Consider the following 19,031-nt stretch of genomic DNA (forward strand, 5'->3'; position numbering starts at 1 on the left):
CAACTGGGACTGGGCCCGTCTTTGTGGCTGCTGCCAGCTCTGGGTAAGCGGCTCTCCTGGAGCCCAGTGGGTCTGTGCCTGCAGCCCGGCTGCATCCGAGGCTCTGCTTCCCCACTGGGGATGGGAGAAATGGGAGCTGCCCATGGGATTTCACGCCCTTGACGGTGCCAGCACTATGCCAGCTGCAGGGGACCGCATCCCATGAAGCCACAGCTGAGGAAGGCCAGCATGGCTTCAGGTGTCATGGCCTGAGCTTGTTGCAACCTGAACCCACAGGGGTGGAGTAGTCACAAGTCAGCCCAAAGTCAAACCAGCAAGTGTTCTGGTTGTTTTAATGAGTTGGTGTCACACAGGGGAGTACTGGTGCACTACACAGCGCTACGGGTGTTAAACTCTGACCCCAGCACTGGGAGGGACACACAGAGCAGCAGGACCCGGCTGCGGAGGGACGCAAGAGATGATGTGATAATGTGTTCGCCCCCCGGGTAGCACCCAGCGTACAGCTGTGCCTGGCAAGCCAAGAGCCTGCGGGCCCAGCAGGGACGCCCGCCCCGCTGGCAGTGGCAGGTACAGCCCTCTCTATGCAGACACGGAGGCTAAAACTCCCCGGAGTGGGTTACTGGGCTTCACTACGGCAAGCTCTGTGGCAAGGAAGTCGCTGATCCCATCCCTCTCTCCTCCTTGTGGCACGCAGCATTTGACATTGGGGCCTGCAGTGGGGCCAGCTGCTTTAGCAGCCAGCCCCACCTTCTCTAGGCGTTACTGGGGAAGGGGGGGACCGGAGGGGCAGACGGTGGCCTCTCCCTCCCCTGGCTTTGGGGCTGGCAGACCCACAGGAGGAGGATGCAAGACACACTGTGTTGGCTAAACCTGCTTGTGGGACAGGGTCAAGGAGGCCAGGCCAGGCTGCATGCACGGGGAGAGGGGAGGATTTAGTTGGAAAGCCCTTGTTAAGCATGGAGCACAGCTGTGGAAGACTTATCCGTGGTCATCTCACTAAAAGCACTATGCAGCACATGCAGGCTGGATACATGGGTACAAACACAGGGTCCTTTCTCCTCTCCCCCAGCTCCTGTTCCTCAGTCAGGGCTCCTCCTCAGAGCATCCTTCTACCCCCCTGAGGGAAAAGCCTTGTTTCTGCAGAGCCGAGCCCATCTCACTGGCGGTGAAGTGCAGGTGAGGCCTCCTGGGCTGGGAACCCATCCCGCCTTCCTTCCCTCTGTGCTTGCGTCAATCCCGGGGGAGGTTGGGTGGGGGGATTTTTGTGGCAGATGGCTCCACACCCCAGATCTCCCGGGCATACTCCATGATGGTCCTGTCACTGGAGAACTTGCCCGAGCATGCAATGTTCCTGATGACTTTCTTAGTCCACTCCCGGGGGTCCTGGGAAGAGGAGAGGCGGTGTCAGCAGTCAGTCCCTCACCCGGCTCCGTCCTGGCTCGCAGCCTTGCAGGGCGCTGGCTGTGCACACTTGGCTGGTTCAAAGGCCGTGGTGTGGGGCTGTCGAAGCAGCAAAACCCGCCTCACCCTGCCCCGTGCCCCCACAGGAGCACCCTCACCCCAGCTCCCCCCAGTCTCCCCGCTGCACTGCCATGGCCAAGGACCCCATCCCTCCCCCTTGGTAGTGGGCGGCTCTTACCATGAACAGCTGGTCCACTTGCCCTTGGCATTTAATGTAGGCCTCATAGTCGGCAAACACCTTAAACCTGAAACCCAAAGCAGAGTAAGGGGGTTTGCCTGCTGTAGGGTCCCAGCCCGGCAGGACAGGGCAGCACGGACATCTTCCTGCGGGCAGGCAGGGCTTAGCCCCTGCGCGGGGAAGGAGGCCTGGGCGGGCTGAGAGCAGCCCGCCAGCGGGGATGCTTGCCAGGACTCACCTGTCGTGGTACATGAGCATGTTCACGACGTCCTTGAAGCAACCGGGGTCTCGAGGGGAGAAAAACCCGCTGCTGATCTGGTCGATAGCCTGTCGCAGCTCTGGCAGGCGCTCGTAGTACTCCCGTGCGTTATACCTGTGCCCAGCAGAGACAGGCTGTAGGGACTGATGCTCTCCCCTGGGGCCCAGCACCTGGAGAGCAGGACCCGACCTGTCTGGGGCAGGGAGGGCAGGGAAGGATGTCATATGGCTCCTGCCATATGTTCCATGCCTTGTTCCTGGGGCTGTGTCCATCAGAGCACCCTGCTAGTGGCTCCAAGACCAGCCGCAGTGCCTGAAACACTCTGTGCCCAGGCTCGCGTCCCATTCACAGTTACTGTGCTTTGGGCGAGCTGCTTGGGCTGCATCCTTGATGGACTGACCAGCCCAGGGTGGAGGTTGCCTCCAGCTCCCTGCTTTTTCCTGCTCCAGAGCTGCCCGGGGAGGAGGGTATCCCTCCCAGAGATCATGGCTCTCCCCGCCAGAGCTGGGACCCCATCTGACAAGCCCTGGCATGCATTGGGCTCTCCCCAGCACCAACCCTTGGCGATCCAGGGCCTCCACGTCCTCCACCCGCATGCCAAAGATGAAGAGGTTTTCTTCGCCTGCTTCCTCAGCCATCTCCACATTGGCCCCATCCATGGTACCAATGGTGAGCGCCCCGTTCACCATGAACTTCATGTTGCCGGTACCCGAGGCCTCCGTGCCGGCTGTGGAGATCTGCTGGGAGAGATCCGCTGCCGGGATCACTGCCAGGTGCAAGAGAGGTAGGAGTTAATCCTTGGCACACTGCAGCTCCCCACAACCTAGGCTCAGGACAGTAAAACAACCCTGGGCATCTGCTAGTGGTCCTGCTGACTTCAACCGCAGCCCACACAGCGCGGCTCTGGCGCCAGAGCCAGGCTCAGCCCTGCCGCAGCCCCATGCATGAAGCTGGCCTCCTGCCCTGTGTGGAGCCCTCAGGCCCTTCCTAAGGGAGAGCCAGGTGACCTGCCATGACAGCCTGTCAGGCCAGCCAGTTTCTGGGCTCAGCTGGGACATGCCCAGCTGCTGACGTGCGCTTATACAAGACCAGACGTACCTTTCTCAGCCAAGGATACCCGGTAGTTCTCCAGGAAGATGACCTTGAGCCTGTCCCCCACATAGGGATCGTTGTTGATGACCTCACCGATGGACGTGATGAGTTTGATGATCATCTTGGCCATGTGGTAGCCAGGGGCCGCCTGAAGAAGAGCAGCCCAGAAATGGTGAAGGCTTTTAAGGAAGGGAGAGCATGAGAGGTGCCAGTGCGGGTCCTCACCACAGGGAGAATCTGGGCCTCACCTCTGCTGTTCACATGGATCAGCAAAAACACCCTACTGGGAGAAGTCCTGAGCCACAGGAAAAGAGTAATGGGGCCTTGTTCAGTCTGATTAGTCCATGAAGGTGTGTCCTGAAGAGCCCGCCAGCAGACACATGCTGGCTAACCTACAGCGGGCCCGGCAAAGCCACAGAAAGGGGACAGCACCTTCCCCACATCCCCAGTGAGCCATGCATGCACCGAGTCTGGAACGCGCATTACCTTTCCTCCGATCATAATAGTCCTGGGCACAAAGGATTTGGATGGATCGCTTCTGATGCCTGAAAGAGCAGGGCATAACACAACCGAAGTGAAGATAGATAAACTGGACAAGAGTTTATTGCGTGCATCAGAGGTGGGCTGGGATCCCAGCCCATGTCACATGGACCCAGCAAACTTGCAGGACCCTGAAGCCCAACCAGACAGCTGTGCTGGGCGAAAATGGGCTGCAAAGTCCTCGGAGAACTACTCAAGCCAGCACGATGCAGAGCTCCAATGACTTTGCCACCCTTCGGGAACGGGCAGGCACCCGAAGCATACACTAGGGAGTGGGGTTTTAACCTGCACCAGGTCAGTGCTAACACCTGCAGCACAGGTGTGGGGGTTACCTGGGCCCTGGGCCCCAGCTGGGCTGGAGGTGTGGGCTGTGAGCTTTTCCTCAGCGCTCTGTGTGACCCTTCAGACACTCTGTATTCCCTCCTGGAGGGAAGCCCTTCATGACAGGAGGGCAGAGCTGGGCTCGGGACTCCTTGGCCACCAGCTGGCATACTTTTACACTGGAACTCTGGCAGTGAGAGCTGGGGGGACACCCCTTGCCTACCAGCCCTGGCAGGACTTACGGTTGTAGAGGGTGATAGCATGCAGGCAGTTCAGCAGTTGCCGCTTGTACTCATGGATTCGCTTGACCTGAACATCGAACATGGACGAAGGGTTGATCTTGACCTTGTACTGCTCCTCCAAGTAGGCTGCAAACTTCAGCTTGTTTTCCTGGCAAGAAAATCTGATGAGGAACAGGCATGGTTTCCCAGGCCTTGCATCAGAAGCGAGCATTTGCTGCTGGGATGTTCCTGGGAGCATGGTGTCTTTAGCCTTCTTCCCCCCACCCCACCTCCAGTGCACATTACCTGTTTGACTTTTGCCACATCCCTGATGAAAGTCTCGTTATTGATGAAATCCAGTAGCTTCTTCAGCTGGCTCAGATCTGTGATAAAGCCTTCCCCGATTTTCTAAAAGAACAAACCAAGCGAGGGGTGTCCCACCTGTGAGACACCTCACCCAGTCCACAACTTCCCCAATGGAGATGCTGCAGTCCCACTGGGAATTGGAAGAGGCACTCTGGCCAGGAAAAGGGGCACAGTTTCTTATGGCGAGGTTACTTCTCCCTGTCATCAGGGAGCCCAAAGGTACAGGGGAAACAGGGCACTTGCAAAAACCCAGACAAGTGCCCCTCTCTCTCAAGGAGCTTTAGAGGGAGGGAGGATGTGTGCACATGTACCAGCGCCTCCTGGCAGCTGGAGAAACCGACAGGCAGAACATAAAGATACATTTAATTGCAGGACATTATTCAGCTATGGCATGTTGCAGTGTGACGCAAAAACCTGTGCTAAAGGGCCTGGTAAACAAAGGAGACAGAACTGGGGCGGGAGCTCCTTTGTGCCTGTGAAGCTGAATGCTTTTGCAGACACCCCATTTCACACACCATGGTACTGCGTGAGGGGTTGCGTGTAGCCACTGCGAGGGCAGGGAACCAGATCCAAATTTCTGCAACTTTTTTGGCCAACTCTTCATCACCAACTTTAAAGCCCAGCCAATCTCACACCTACATGTGCAACAGGTGTGCTCCTCCCAGGCTGTCCTCACTCACACCCGCCAGGCGTTAGCCTCAGGTCTGATCAGACCACACGAAGAGGTGATGAGAGGCCAACGGATCACGCTCAGCCCCTCACTTCAGATGCTTGTGACTCACCTCAGCAATAACGTCAGCCAGTCCTGGGTTGCACAGCAGGAGCCAGCGCCTCGGCGTGATCCCGTTTGTCTTGTTCTGAAACTTTTCCGGGTCCAGCTCATAGAAATCCTTGAACCTGGAACACCAGGGAGCTCTGAACCACCCGCTACCACCCACAGCTTCAGCTGGGCCCCCACTGTATGTGCTCCTGACTCAGGGCAGTCTCTGCGGATCTCCCTGTAACAAGCGTGAACTCTCTCTGCTGCCTCTCATCCCCCTCCTCGGCCACAATGCCAGGGGTTTCACCAGCTCCAAAAGCAGATGGGTTAGACCTTGCTTACACGCGAATGAACAGTCTCCCCAGCCTGCCATGCCCAGCAGGGCAGCCAAAGCAGACCCTGACACCTGATGGCTCCAGCAGCCCCCCAGGCTTGTGAGCAAAGCCCAGCGAGTGGAGAGGGTGCGTGCCTTGGGTGTCCCCCCAACTCACACGGAGTTCTTCACGATGTCAGAGTGGATGCGGGCCACGCCGTTGACCGCATGGGAGCCAATCACACAGAGGTGCGCCATGTTAATACGTTTGCAGTCTCCTTCCTCGATCACCGACATCCTCCGGAGACGGTCAATGTCCCCTGGGTAGAGAGCTGCCACCCGCTGCAGGCAGGCAGGCAGGCAGAAAGAGGAACATTAGCGACCCAGCCATAGGACCTAGGAACATTCCCATCCTAAAGGCAGCCAGATCAAGACCCCCAGAGTTCCCACAGCCTGTGACCAGCCCAGTCCCTTACATCCAGATGCATTTGGTTGAGGGCGTAAATGATCTCTAGGTGACGTGGCAGCAGTTTTTCAAACATGGAGACGGGCCAGCGCTCCAGGGCTTCAGGCAGTACAGTGTGGTTGGTGTAGGCGCAGGTCCGTTTCGTGATCTCCCAGGCCTGCATTACAGACAGCAGGTTAACGCATGCGTACCCAGGCCAGGAGGGGAAAGGAAACCCTGTGCAAGAACAGGACAGCAGCTCTTTCCCCTGCAAGGTTCGGCACGGACCTCCCAGCTCCGCTTACCTTGTCCCATTCCACCTTCTCCACATCCACCAGGATCCGCATGAGCTCTGGGATGGACAGGGCAGGGTGGGTGTCATTTAGCTGAATAGCCACCTGCAACACAGACTTGCTGGGCTCAGATCCGGCAGTGATAGGACTGGGACAGCGTACCACATGCATGGGGTTGGGGTGAGGGTCAGCCCCAAGCCCCTTCTCATGGCACACAACCCAGAAACAGACAGAGTCCCCAGGAATGGAGCTATTCAACCTTTGCAAGTTTTGCTCCAAATTTTTCCCTGGGAAAATAAGCCCAGCGATCACCTGTTTTCCAACCCAAATTGCCAGGGTCTTCGTATACATGCCCCCACTTGGTCCTGAGCATCCTGCTCGCCCTCATGATAGGCAGGTCTGGCTGAAACGCCCCCAGGCCCTCTCTGCCCACAAACTCACCTTGTCTGGGAAGGTTTCAAAGCATGTTCTCACAGGGTCTCGACAGCCAAATTTGGAGGACTTAAAGCGGCGGATGATGTCTTGGAGGGTGGCAGCCACCACAAAGTACTCCTGTTTCAGCCGCAGCTCCTTGCCTTCGAAGAACTGCAAGTGGGGGGACCACAGCTCTCAGTGCCGCAGCTGCCACCCCCAGCTGGTAGCCAAACCCCTGGAGAAGCTCCTGTCCACTCTGACGGGCTTCCCAACAGGTCTCACAGGTTCAGCACCTCATCAGGGCAAATGTGGATGTTTCTCATACTGCCTCTGATGGAGCAGCAGCTGTAGGGACTGACAAGGGGCTCAGCATCCCAAACAGCTGCCTCCAGAGGGCAACACAACCTGCTACATCCATGCTACTCCTACAGAGCAAGCGCAGCTCCCGCCCTCACTGCAAGACCCTTGGGCAGGGTTTTTGGACCAAGGATTTTGGACTCCCTGCGATAGCCAGAAGCCAGTGTCTCTGGACACACCAGCTGCCTCCCATCCACACTACATTTCACGCTGGTCTATTTTAAAACACCAGCAGGAATGAGAGGGTGGGTGTAAAGTGCAGATGAGCTTTTCCAGCACAGATGCTAATCCGTGACTAGAGAGTGAGGGCTCTTCCCTTTCGGATCCAGTGCCCAGTGAGCGCATGGCCTGGGACAGTCCCTGCAGTGAGAAATCTGTTGAACTGGGGATGGAAGCGAGTCCCCCTTCATGGCTGCCTCTGAAATGACACCTTACTTTTGCAAAGGGTAAGCCACGTAAATTGGCAACTGCTTTGAATTTGAAGGAGTAATATGCCTTCCCCTCTGGAGCCAGCAAAGCTGTGTCTGTTCACCAAGAATTATGGGGTCAACCTATGGCATTAAAAATCCTCGAACCAGAACAATAAACATCAGGTGGTCATGACCTTCCAGTGCTTGCAAACAAGGTGATACAACTACAGGGAGGATGATCCTGAGCAGCAGGGAAGAGAGGCAAGAGAGTCACTCACGTTGTCATTTGGGTACAGGACTCTGGAAATGTTTTCTGCCAGGTTTCTGTCCAACACCGCCTCGATGTAGTCACCCACGTTGACTGCAGCAAGAGAGAAATACACACAGCACTGCAGCAGCTGTAGAGATTCAGGCAGGTCCCTGACACCGCGCTTTTCCCCTCTTCTCTTGTAGAGAGATTTGTAACAGGAACATTCAGGCTGGTATTAATGAGATATGAATGGGAACGTACATGTGCAAAAGGCATCAGCGAGACAGGAGGAGATGGGATAAGACAAAGGCACATCTCCATGCAATTTCTCAAGACACACATACCAGGAAGGACAGACAGAAACTGAAAACAGATAGCAGCCAGAGAAGGCAAAAAAAGGAAGTGAGTGACCAGCCATCTTGCTTAAGGACTAAGGAGAAATGGGGCAGGGCAAAGAAGCACAAAGACCGCAATCACACTCAACTCCTAAAGCGTACAAAAGGCTCATCCGAAACCCAGCTTGCAGCTGCCAATCAAGAATAGAGGAGACATTATAAGGACTCGAGAGCCATCACCCCTTGTCCCACACAAGTTCCCCTGGCAGGGCTGCTTGGACACATGCATCTCTGTGCTTGCCAGTATGGAAGAATAAATCAAACCAGACTAGTCTGAAACCTTCCCCTTCTGTAACAGCCTAGCACTGAAATTTGGTATGTTAGCTGCCCCGTATCTGCTCTGCAGCACTACAATTAGAGCCTGAAAAATGCACTAGAGGGGTCACACATAGACCCAAAGGAAACCAACAGTAAGGTGGGCTGTGCTGCTCTTTTCCTTCAGCACTACGGGATGCTACTGCACAGAAACGACCCTCGGTGGCAAGTGTGGGTTTGCAGCTCATTTGGTGATGTGGGGAATGCAGTGGCAGGCGGTCTGTCACTTGGGAAAGGCATAGGGCAGGTTTTGAGAGCATGATAAGCGTGATGGGGATGGAAGGAGGATGGATGGGTGTCCTGGGGCAGAGCCTGAGGGCTCTGGAAGTGGTTGGAGGTAGTGTGATCCATGGATGCGCACACAGTGCTGTGTTTTGGAGGTAGCCAGGAGGCATGGATAAAGCAGGCCAGACGGGGAGCGCTGTGCCAGGTGCTATGCACACAGGAACAACCGTGTCCCAGCCTGGCCAGAAAAGAGGCAGTGGAGGGATAGCACTTACACTCTTGGAGGTTGAAGTCATTGGGCGCTTTTGCAGACCACAGCCTCATGGTGTTTACAGTGTTGTTCTTGTATCCCGGCACTGGCGTGTCGTAAGGCATAGCAAGGACAACCTGCAAAAGGACAGTATTCCCCCCCTGATTAGCAGCATGGTGGCCTCGGAGAAGGTGGGAAAGTGGCTGAAACCTCTGCAGGAAGAATCCAGAGGACACAGACAAATCCTGGCTGTGGTAAGAATCTCACCTCACTAAAACGTACCTACTGAGCTTCACAGACTTCCCTGCTATCACGGGCACTTCCAGCGCCCACTGGCAAAGCGTTAATAGGAGAAGCAGAGCTGTTTGGAGCTTTACTGACAAACTGGAGTTACAAGCCCACTGATGAAATGTAAAAGAGAGTTGCAAGCAACCTGCTGACCTTCCTATACCAACTAGCATACCTATTAATTATTTACCAGATCACTGCAAGCATCCTCAGCTGGCCGCTGCGATTCTGTCTGTGCTGGGGTAGCACCAGGGCAGCTGGGACCTTTGTGTTTCCATCTGGGATAAAATCCACAGCCTGAATCCTGCTTGTTAGCCTTCTGCTGCCTGCCAGGACCAAACCCTACCACCGCAGCACCATTCCCAGAGCAATTCACCCGGTGTTCAAGGTTTGTTGAACCTGCCTGGGTAAATCCACTGAGATCTCCAGCACTCGAACTGGAGTGCGAAACTATTAGCACAGTCTACAGATGATGCTTAAGCATCCGGATGCTGCACACGTGGCTACAGGACGTAACACTGGGGCTCCCAGCTCAGATGACACTAGCCAGGCAAGGCATGGGTGTGCTTCCAAGTTTGTGTGCTCCAGCTCACTGCTGTGCCAAAATCTGCGTGCCTCCAGACCTGCTGAGCAGCAAGGCACCCTGACCTCAGCCTGGAACAAAGAGGCTGAGGGCTTATGCCAGCAGAGCTGAATGGTGCTTGCAGAGCAAGACCCTGATCCTGCAGCGCCTGGGCCACCTCTCCGACACTGGCGAAAGGAGCCAGCATCCTCCTGAACAAGTCAGTGTGTATTGGCATGACAGCCCGGCAGCTGTCCCCAAGCAAAGATGTGAGAGACAGCAGAGAACTGAAGGAGCTGTGCTCACAGGCCAGGGAAAACCCAGGCAGATCAGCATGTTGGCCCTGAACAGCCTCTTCGTGCTGGCGTCAGCAGCACCTCCCCTCTGGGGAGAATCAGCAAGAGCTCAGGCCCTCAAAGCTGCTATTACCAGCTCCGAACATGGAAGCAGGCAGAAAGCCTGCCCGAGCCACGGGACTGGGAGACACATCACATGCACTGAGCGATGCTATATTTGGAGACTGCATCTTTGGCTTTTTTGAGTGTTCCCAGCTTGTTCTGAAAATTCATCTCCTTGTAGGAAGCAGTGTTTCCACTGCACTGCTTGGGATCCCTGAAACCCCAGACTACCGCCGGGGTCAGAAGAGGAGCACACTGAAGGGCAATGGTACTCGGTCCCTAAGTGGATGTCTGCTTCCCCAGAGAGCTCTGGCACGGTGCCTCCATGCTGTTCACGGGGCTGTGGTGTTGAACTCCTGCACTGTGTGTCCTGGGAATGGCCTAGGTCACTGCACTGCCTTCGACAACCACGGTCCCTGGAAAAGGACCTAGTTTATGTCTCCTCTGAGCAGGCCCAGGCGACTTTGCAACTGAGCTTCAGCTCTCGGTGCTGAAGAGAATGGCTTGGCTTTATGACTGTGCGCTCCTCAGATGGACAGAGCTGGCTCATCAGGCTGAGAGACCCTTGAACATCAAGGGAACAAGGCTAGGTCATGTCCCTGAACCCCAGAGAAATTCATAGTCCTTCCTTCCTCCATCCTGGGCAGTGCTTAGACAGGAGAGGCTGAAATATCTTCAATCCTCTTAATAAATCTGTGCCTCTTTAAAGCTTGCCTTCCTCCGCTGTAAGACTGAAATGCATTTACAAAACAGCAGCCTGTGCTCTGAGCAGGCACGTGCTTCTGAAGCACAGCATCACCTCCCCAGCTGTGGGAGGCTAAAGAAGCGTTTGCTCTCCACGATACCACAAAACAAGGCCTTCAGGCTGGAGACTTGAAACCATGCCTCCAGCCTCCCCTGACAGCACTCTACCCATCAGGCTGGTCTGGGAAAGAGGAACTTGCTCTGATCACGGGAGTTAAACACCCACAGGATTGCTCCATGGCTGCCCCACGAGATGAATCTCCACCCACAGCAGCAGCACCAGAACCACCTGCAAAACCACGGAGTTTGAGTGAGCGGTAGCCAGGAGCAGTGCAGAAGGAGCCTAGCACAGCTGCCAGGGATACAGTCCTCCTCCGACATAAATCCATGCAAGACTGTGGGGCTTCACCCTGGAGATCAGTAGAGGAGGCCCCAGCTGATCTGAAGTTACAGCTGTGACTGAATATCATCCCTCTTTTTCCTCAAATCCTGCTGCAGCCGTAGCCAACAAAGTCACCTTTGTAATTGCAAGGGTAGCAGAGAGAGTTTTGCCAGACTGGGAGAGAAGCAAAGTCTGACCACCTCAGGCAGCCCGGGGACAGACTCTCCCCCTCCACGCTACCCTGGCCCGTCTTCCCCCAGCCCAGCACCAAGGGACGTGCTGGTACCTGGGTGTCGATCCACTTCACGCCCTCAGGGGTGTGATCCACGCGGCCGTAGAAGTGCACGGGGATCATGTACTCCGGGCGAGCTTTCTCCCAGGGATTGCCGTAGCGTAGCCAGTCATCGGCCTCCTCCACCTGCAAGAGGCAAACGGGGTTCAAGCAATGGCTTGTGTCTCCACGTGAAGGCTAAACTAGGCTCCCTGAAGGGAGGCCAGTTTAAAAGCAAAGCTTTAGGAAGCTGGCTTTAAAAATGGATATGCAGAGGCCTCTAGAGGACAGCTGGGCTTTTCCAAACATGGAAGACTACATCCCAGCTAGTATAAATAAATGAGCCTCAATGGGCTTTGCAGAGCTGTACGGGTTTAAACCATCCAAACGGCACAGACTGCTGCACTCAGGCTGTCTCGAGGCCTTTACATCCAGTTTGACCGTGATAGTGGGATATGTGGGATGTGGTTCCCTAGAAGCCCATCGGTGCTGTTCCTGGCCACAAACCACCGCTGTAACCCAGGTCTTGCTAACTGCTCTGCCCTCTGCCAGAGAGGATTTCTCCTCTCTCTGCTCATAACAGCACCAACGGGGGTGAAGTGAACTCAGCAGAGCCACCAAGGCTGATGTGCACCAGAAACCAGAGGGGCTGAGGCATTTGGAGAGATGCTCTGTGCCTGCAGGCATTTCTCTGCCAGGCGGCGGGCAGGTCTGAGCCACAACCCAGCATCGCCACCACCCCTACGCAGTGGATGCTTTTTCCCCTGTTATCACCATTTATAGGGCCTAGCATTGCAGCTTCTTTGTGGGGAAGGAGGAAAAAACCAAACTGCAAACTTCTCACCCTCCCTGACTTATGGAGAGCTATTTTAAGGGGAAAAAAGGCCCTTTATGCTCAGAAGCAAGGCAAGTCTCCTAACGGAAATCGTTTCCAGATATGCACTAGGGAAAACTGCCAGCTGGGACAGTTTTTTAGCCTATTTTTACTTGCAAAATATTATGATCCTTAATGCTACAGGAGAGTCCCTGTTTAAGCCCCCACTGCCAGTCTCCCAGGGAACCCGCAGGAGCAGCAGCACCCCGGGCACTTGCACGTGTTCCATCAAGTTCAAATTCATCCTCCACCAGACCCCTTCATGAGGTGCTTAGCCACATCTCCACCCTTAGCCTGACTCCTTGCCCACTCACTGCCAGCCTGGATGGGACTCCCAGGTTGTTGCAGCTGTGCTGCAGAGCTCCGGGCAGGGAGACCTCTGGTCCCGGCCATGCCCTGCAGGCTCAGCTCCAACACCATCTTGCTGGGTTGGTGACGCGAGGATGAGCTCGCACGTGTCCCTGGGTGAGCACCTGCCGCACACGCACCCCACCGCCCTCATCGCTTCTCTTTGCTCAGGCGGTCAGAGCCCTAGGGTCCGCACAAGTGGTAGGAAGTGGCAGCCCATTTGGCACCAGGGGATGGGCTCAAACACCCAGTTTAGGAACAGCTCAAGGCACCACAGTGCTGTTTGTGTGGCCAGGCTTTGTCCACAGGCAGAGGTGGCCACCACAGCATGAAACAGAAGGAGAAAGGGTGACTTGAGTTTGCCAACATACCTGCCAGCCGTCGACAATCTTCTGATTGAAGATACCGAACTCGTAGCGGATGCCGTAACCGTATGCTGCCAGCCCCAGTGTGGCCATGGAGTCCAGGAAGCAAGCTGGAAGAGCAGAGCATGGTCATGCTGCAAGGAACCTCACCCCTCGCTCTCCACACCTGCTGCGACGTGCTGTGCACGGGGGTGAGGAGCTGCCACAACCAATGCCGCTGGAAACATTTATTACTCAGATGAAATCCGCATGCAGAAGGGACAGAAGGGGACAGCCTGCAGCAGGACCCCATGCACGTCCTGTCGAGCCACCATGAACAACCAAAAGTTTTTGGTGACAAGGACAGGTCACCAAAAACCTAAATCCAGCCTTGTCACAGTGAGAGCTCTTCTAAACTTCTGGTAAAGATCAGCCCTGGCATTTCCTCCACATTGGGGAGCTCTCATCTCCAGCAATCCCATGGGACACGCAGACTAAAATAGCAGCCAGCAATCTGCCTACATGAGAGCTGCTTGGGAGCCTCCGAAAAGTGAGAGAATTCACAGGGAGGTGAGGAGACAGGCTCCAGACAGCCTCTTTCAGCCTCAGCCCTGCCTGCTGTGCTGCAAACTACACAACTACATCTCCTGGATGTTCTCACTGGAGAGGGGGCTCGTTTCTGGCCAGCCAGGAGCGGGCAGGAGGGTTCCACACTGCTGAAGGGCTGCGGGGTGGATGCGGGCTGAGGTCTGTGTGCTGTCCTGCTGCGGTGCCAGCAGCGAGGGTGTGACAGCCTCCAGCCAGGCCACCCTCGGTCCCCGTGTACTCTGCGTGAGGAGGGGGCTCCCCTCTCCCCGCATTACCTGCCAGGCGGCCCAGGCCTCCGTTTCCCAGCCCGGCATCTTCTTCGATTTCTTCCAGCTCCTCCAAGTCCAAACCCAGCTATTGGGGAAAGAGCCACAGCAGAACACGTCACCACCCAAAGCTCACGCCCTGAGGCTGCTCTCCGAGGAGGGCAAACACAGATGCCAAAACAACCCACAGCATGGGAAATTAAACCCACAGGGGTCTCCGCATCCCCCCACCCTCCCCTCCCCACAAAGCATCTCACCAGCCTCTGGTCCCTGGGCAGCCCAATTAATTGGAAGACAATTTAGCTCATCATCAAACGTCACTTTCCCATGAACTAGGTTTCCTTAGAGACCTCAAACAAAAGACTCGTCTCCTGGCAGCCCTCAGGCCAGGAGGCCCTTCCACCAAACTCGCCATTGGAGACAGGAGGGCGAAAGGCCAAGCCAGCATGCAAAGGACCGCCGAGTCCTGCCCGGGTACGTGCGCCGCCCCTCTGCTCGCGCCTGCCCGGTCCTTGAGGAAGGGCACGACTGCGCTGGCAGCTGGTTACTGCAGTGTTCGCGGTTACACTCCGTGCCTTCCCGCCTCCTGCCCAGCCTGCCGCCGAGGTCCTTGGCCGGAGTCCATGGCTGGAAGTGGTTGTCTCCTCTGCTGCATCTCTCAGGCCATTTGTTCTCCGGCCTGGGGCCTGCTCCCTGCTGCTGGATGAAGGCTAAGTGTGCCAGCAGCAAGGCCTCTCCAGGAGTCAAGAGATGCTGCCTCTCAGAGGGCAGCAGTATCTCACCTTGGTGCCAGGGGGGACAGCGGGGAGTCAGGCCGATGCCATGGCTGCTCCCCAAACCGCTCTCCCAGCGCTTCAGTGGTCTGCAACCACAAGCTGGGAAAGCCTCATTCATGCACAGTGTGATGGGGGTCACAAAAACCAAGGAGAATTCTCTCAGTGACAGAGCCATGCTGGACACGAGACATCCCATCCCAGCTGGCCACTGGCCATAACAAGCTCCACACGTTGGAGGCTACAGCAAGGGAAGCCTCCGCTCGCACATCAGGCCAAATCAGCACATGGAAAATCCCTTGCAAAAGGACTTGAGGATCCTCCCTGAAAAAAAAACAGCCTCCCGTCTGAGGCACGATACCTCAGAGAGGAAATGTGTCGGGTGCCTCCCTGGAAATCCCTTCCCATCCTTTGGCAGGGAAAGCGCTCGCCAGGACATTTTGTCAGCAATCGTAGCACCTCATTTTGAGAGACCGTGACAGAGCCCAACTTCTGCTAGAAAGTGTAACGTGGATCAGTCTGGTGTGGCAGGGGGGGAAAGGAGGGGGGAGAATAAACCTTTTGGGTGAGAAAGCCCAAAAACTCATAGTCTGTCAAAAAGGTCACTGCCCTGCTGCAGAAGTGGCTGCAAGCCGAAGTAACCATGGCCTTGCATTTGTGATTGCCTTGGCAACACAAAACACTCAGCTGTGTTTTTTTCCAGTTTGAACTCAGCCAATGACATTTTAGTTCAAGCAAACAATTTCCCCCCTTTCTTCCTTCCCACTTTTATCTGGCAGCGCTGCTGTGGTGCCTTGTGCATGTTATGAACTGTAATCTGGTGTTTTGGTGCTCCAGTTTCCCCTTCTGGCCCAGCCTCCCCCATTAGACTACCTCTCCCATGATGAGCCATCATCTCTCCTAGTAATGGAAAGCTATTTGCAGCCTGGGAGTCCCTAGTCTTTTGGGATACTGGGTGTTGCTTTCTGGATACTCTTCTGAATTTTCCCAGCCACAACAGGAAAATGGTAGTTTGAAAAAACCATACTCCAACTCTCAAGGAACCCCAAGGTCTTCTCTAGGGGATGAAAAACACTAACATAGAGCCAAGCCTTGCTTCGTTTAGTCAAAATAACACATCCTTAAGAGGAAGCCCTGAGAAATAAAGATACCCAGCCCTCTGCGTGGAAAAGCTCGGCCAGTTCCTCAGGGGGACCCCAGTACCCTCAAGACATCACCTGGTAAATGGCTTCATCGCAAGCGTTCTGCAGGCCCAGGTTCACCATGGTGTTCTGCAGAGTGCGGCCCATGTAGAACTCCAGGGACAGGTAGTAAATGCGCTGGGGAGGCAAAGCAAGATGCTTACACACGGCACAGCACTTCGCTTTCACCAGTCGCTTAAAATTAAGAGCAGATCCAAGCGCTTTCCAGAGTAGGAACGTCTTCCCAAACCGGCTCTTGGCGCCTGTTCCTGAACACCACGCACCGCCGTTTGTTTTTCAGAAGGATCTCGCGCGGGATGCGAGCCAACCCTCCACCGCGTGTCTCCCTGCCAACAGCCTTCTATAGAAAAATCTCGTCGCCTGTTAAGTGTTTCCCTATTTAACTTAGGGCAAGAATTATCTAGGATGCTGAATGGTATATTTATACACCATCAAGCTCAGCTGAGGTGATGCTTATGCTGGGCTTTTAAAGTTTTCCCATGCTGAGCTGAAACTGAACCAGAGCCCGCTGAAAGCCGAGGCGAGCCCCCCGCCCCGTGCGGGCTGGCCGGGCTCAGGGCCAGGCCCCTTCCTGCTCGCGGTTCTCCAGCGCTCCCATCGCACGGGTCCTCCTGTCCTCCCCACGCCGAGTTTCACACGCACGTTTCACCCTGTTGAACAAACAAACTGTTCCACGGGTGGCAGGGTTCCCGGCACAACAGGCTGCTCTGCGGTGACCTTCCAAGTTTCGGAGGAGCCGTGCCTGTGCTGCGAATGCTAACGAAAGCCTGCTTGTAGGATGAGAAGCAGGCTGTGCAAACTTTTGCCCTCACTCAGATTTACTGCTATAGATATTTTTATAAATAAACAGGAATTTTTAACAGAGTAATAGCCTGACTTTAAGCTGTGCTTCCCCTTGAAGCTCTTTCCTTTGTAGCTGGGATCTTTCCCCACTAAGCAGCAGGATTACCCGCGCTGCCACCACTGCTGGGAGTCTGAAAGTGCCCATCTGTTCCTTGGGGCACATCAGAAAGACTGAAAACATCGCACGGTTGCATAAATACTCTGCTCCTTTCAGTCTCCTGCAGGGACGTGTTTCTAATGCAAATCTAAGCGCAGGGGACAGTAAGCAAACCCACTCCAAGCTCCTCTTAGCCTTTACGGGATCTGTGCAATCCCTTCGGTCAGTGCAGCAATACGGATCAGAGCGCATTTGTGAGTAAGGATAAAAGGGAGAGCTCCACGCACCGGCCTAACTCCCAGTGCATGTGCAGCCGTACCAGCGTGAAAGTGCAGTTTGTTTCTCGTGTCAAGGCAATATTCATAACCCCGAGAAAAGAGCTGACTTGGGGAGGCAGCTGCCTGCACGCTGGGAAGGTATGTGCCTTTTCTAGTACACACCTGCCCTCCGGGGCTCTCCAGGTAAGTGCTGGATCGGCTCTTAATTCAAAAGGATTGAGGCTGAATAACGTCCTGCAGCCCCCCCGACATCTCCAGCATCGCCGTCCTGACTTGACAAGTGGGGAGGAGAAGAGGGAGCAGGCTGAGTCCCCTGGGAATCACCAGCTCCCCAGGGTTTGGTGACCTGGGAGAGCTTCTCTGGTTTGCACGAGGCAAGAAACTCCTCTCCAGCCTCAAAGCCGAGCTGCCTGTGGGCTCTGCAGGAGCGAAGCCCGGACGCAGCTGTGCTGAGGCATGTGCCGAGACCTGGAGGTGACGATGCCCACAGGGGACACCGCCGCGGTGGTGCGAGGGCAGGACATGGCCGCGGTGAAGCGTGCAGAGGAGCTGGCAGCAGCGAGGCCCGTGTGAGGACATGCTTGCAGGGGGACATGGCTGCAGCAAGGCTCGTGGGGACGGGGCTGCAAAGAAGCTTGTGGGGATGCGGCCATGGCGAACTGTGTGAGGGACATGGCCGTGGGGATGCCCTTGGGGACACAGCCACGGCAAGATGTGTGCGAGGGACATGGCGGGGGCAAGGCCACAGGGACATGGCCACGGTGAGCTGCCTGCGAGGGACACAGCCACGGTGATGCCCACGGAGACACGGCGAGGTGCACGAGGGCCATGGCAAGGTGCGCACAAGGTACGTGGCCACGGCGATGCCCACGGGGACACAGCACCTGCGAGGGATGCCCACGGGGAGGAAGCCATGGTGAGGTGCACGAGGGACACTGGCCGTGGCAAGCGGCCATGGCTGTGGGGATGCCCAGGGGGGACGCGGCCGTGGGGATGCCCAGGGGCCACCTCTGCGGTGACACCCGTCAGGGGGACTCGGTGACACCCGTCAGGGGGACGCGGCGACACCCGCGGGGCCGACGGGGAAGGCGCAGCCGCCGCTCCCCCGTCCCCCGCCCCGGGGCCCGGCTTCCCCCCGCGGTTTCGGGGGGCTCGGGGCTCACCTTGGGGTCCCGCTCGTAGTAGTGCTGCTGGGTGCGGATCCAGCGCCCCACCAGGTGGTCGCGGACCGTGTGGGCCAGGGCGAAGTAGTAGTCGCGGGGGGTGGCGACGTTGCGGTCCTTGACCAGGGTGAAGTGGAGGTGGCGGTTGAAGCTCTTCCGCACCTCCGCCACGTCCCCCAGCCCCGCGATGCCCCGCACGCTGATCTGCTTCCGCCGCTCCCCGTCGCTCAGCGGCGCCGCCATCCCGCCGCCGCCCGACCGGCTCCGCCGCTGGCTCGGGCTCTGCCGCAACCGGGGCCGGGGCCGCCGCGCCTGCGCCTCCGTCGCCCGTGACGAGGCGGGGCCCCGCAAGGCTGGCGCCCGGCCCGGCCCCCGGTGAGGGGAGCGGCCGCCCGCCCCTGGCCGGCCCCACAGCGCCGGGGCGGGCCGCGACGCGGCAGGGGGGGAGGGGGGGGAGCAGCCGGGGCTGCCGCCACCCTGTCGCCTGTCGCGGGACCGGGGTGGCGGGCTGATGGGGACCGGGAGGGCCTGCGGGGACCGGGACGGCCTGTGGGGACGGGGATAGCGTGTGGAGCTCGGATGGTGTGAGGGAAGGGGAATGGCTTGAGGGGACAGGGATGGTGTGTGGGGCTGGGATGGTGTGAGGCGACGGGGACAGCTTGTGGGGCTGGGATGGTGTGAGGGGAGGGGAATGGCTTGAGGGGACAGGGATGGTGTGTGGGGCTGGGATGGTGTGAGGGGACGG

At 56.8% G+C, this 19,031-nt stretch overlaps 1 protein-coding gene across 1 annotated transcript; it reads right to left on the reverse strand.

Moving 5' to 3' along the window:
* Nucleotides 1–315: 315 nt before the first annotated feature.
* Nucleotides 316–18,634, reverse strand: PYGB (glycogen phosphorylase B). Its single transcript, XM_087773569.1, has 20 exons — nucleotides 18,287–18,634; nucleotides 15,921–16,022; nucleotides 13,940–14,018; nucleotides 13,104–13,207; nucleotides 11,526–11,657; nucleotides 8,891–9,002; nucleotides 7,709–7,791; nucleotides 6,691–6,834; nucleotides 6,262–6,354; nucleotides 5,988–6,134; nucleotides 5,690–5,853; nucleotides 5,221–5,335; nucleotides 4,379–4,480; nucleotides 4,094–4,241; nucleotides 3,477–3,535; nucleotides 2,997–3,138; nucleotides 2,457–2,664; nucleotides 1,878–2,012; nucleotides 1,640–1,706; nucleotides 316–1,383 (listed from the first exon to the last, which is right to left on the reverse strand). Exons 1-20 carry the CDS (start codon nucleotides 18,527–18,529, stop codon nucleotides 1,231–1,233), a joined length of 2,532 nt encoding a protein of 843 aa, XP_087629695.1. The 5' UTR covers nucleotides 18,530–18,634; the 3' UTR covers nucleotides 316–1,230.
* Nucleotides 18,635–19,031: the final 397 nt, after the last annotated feature.

This window comes from Nipponia nippon, unplaced genomic scaffold, assembly GCF_047370975.1.
Source record: "Nipponia nippon isolate SJK-2023a ecotype South Korea unplaced genomic scaffold, ASM4737097v1 scaffold_4, whole genome shotgun sequence".
NCBI lineage: Eukaryota > Metazoa > Chordata > Aves > Pelecaniformes > Threskiornithidae > Nipponia > Nipponia nippon.

Bases quoted from the DNA above. Each gene is read 5' to 3' on its own strand.
- PYGB (XM_087773569.1), bottom strand. From the start codon at position 18,529: ATGGCGGCGCCGCTGAGCGACGGGGAGCGGCGGAAGCAGATCAGCGTG. The intron at 5,336-5,689 runs GTGAGTTGGGGG...CTGGTGTTCCAG, and splicing joins GACATCGTGAAGAACTCCGT to GTTCAAGGATTTCTATGAGC. The intron at 2,013-2,456 runs GTTGGTGCTGGG...TGCTGGGCACAG, and splicing joins GAGGCCCTGGATCGCCAAGG to GTATAACGCACGGGAGTACT.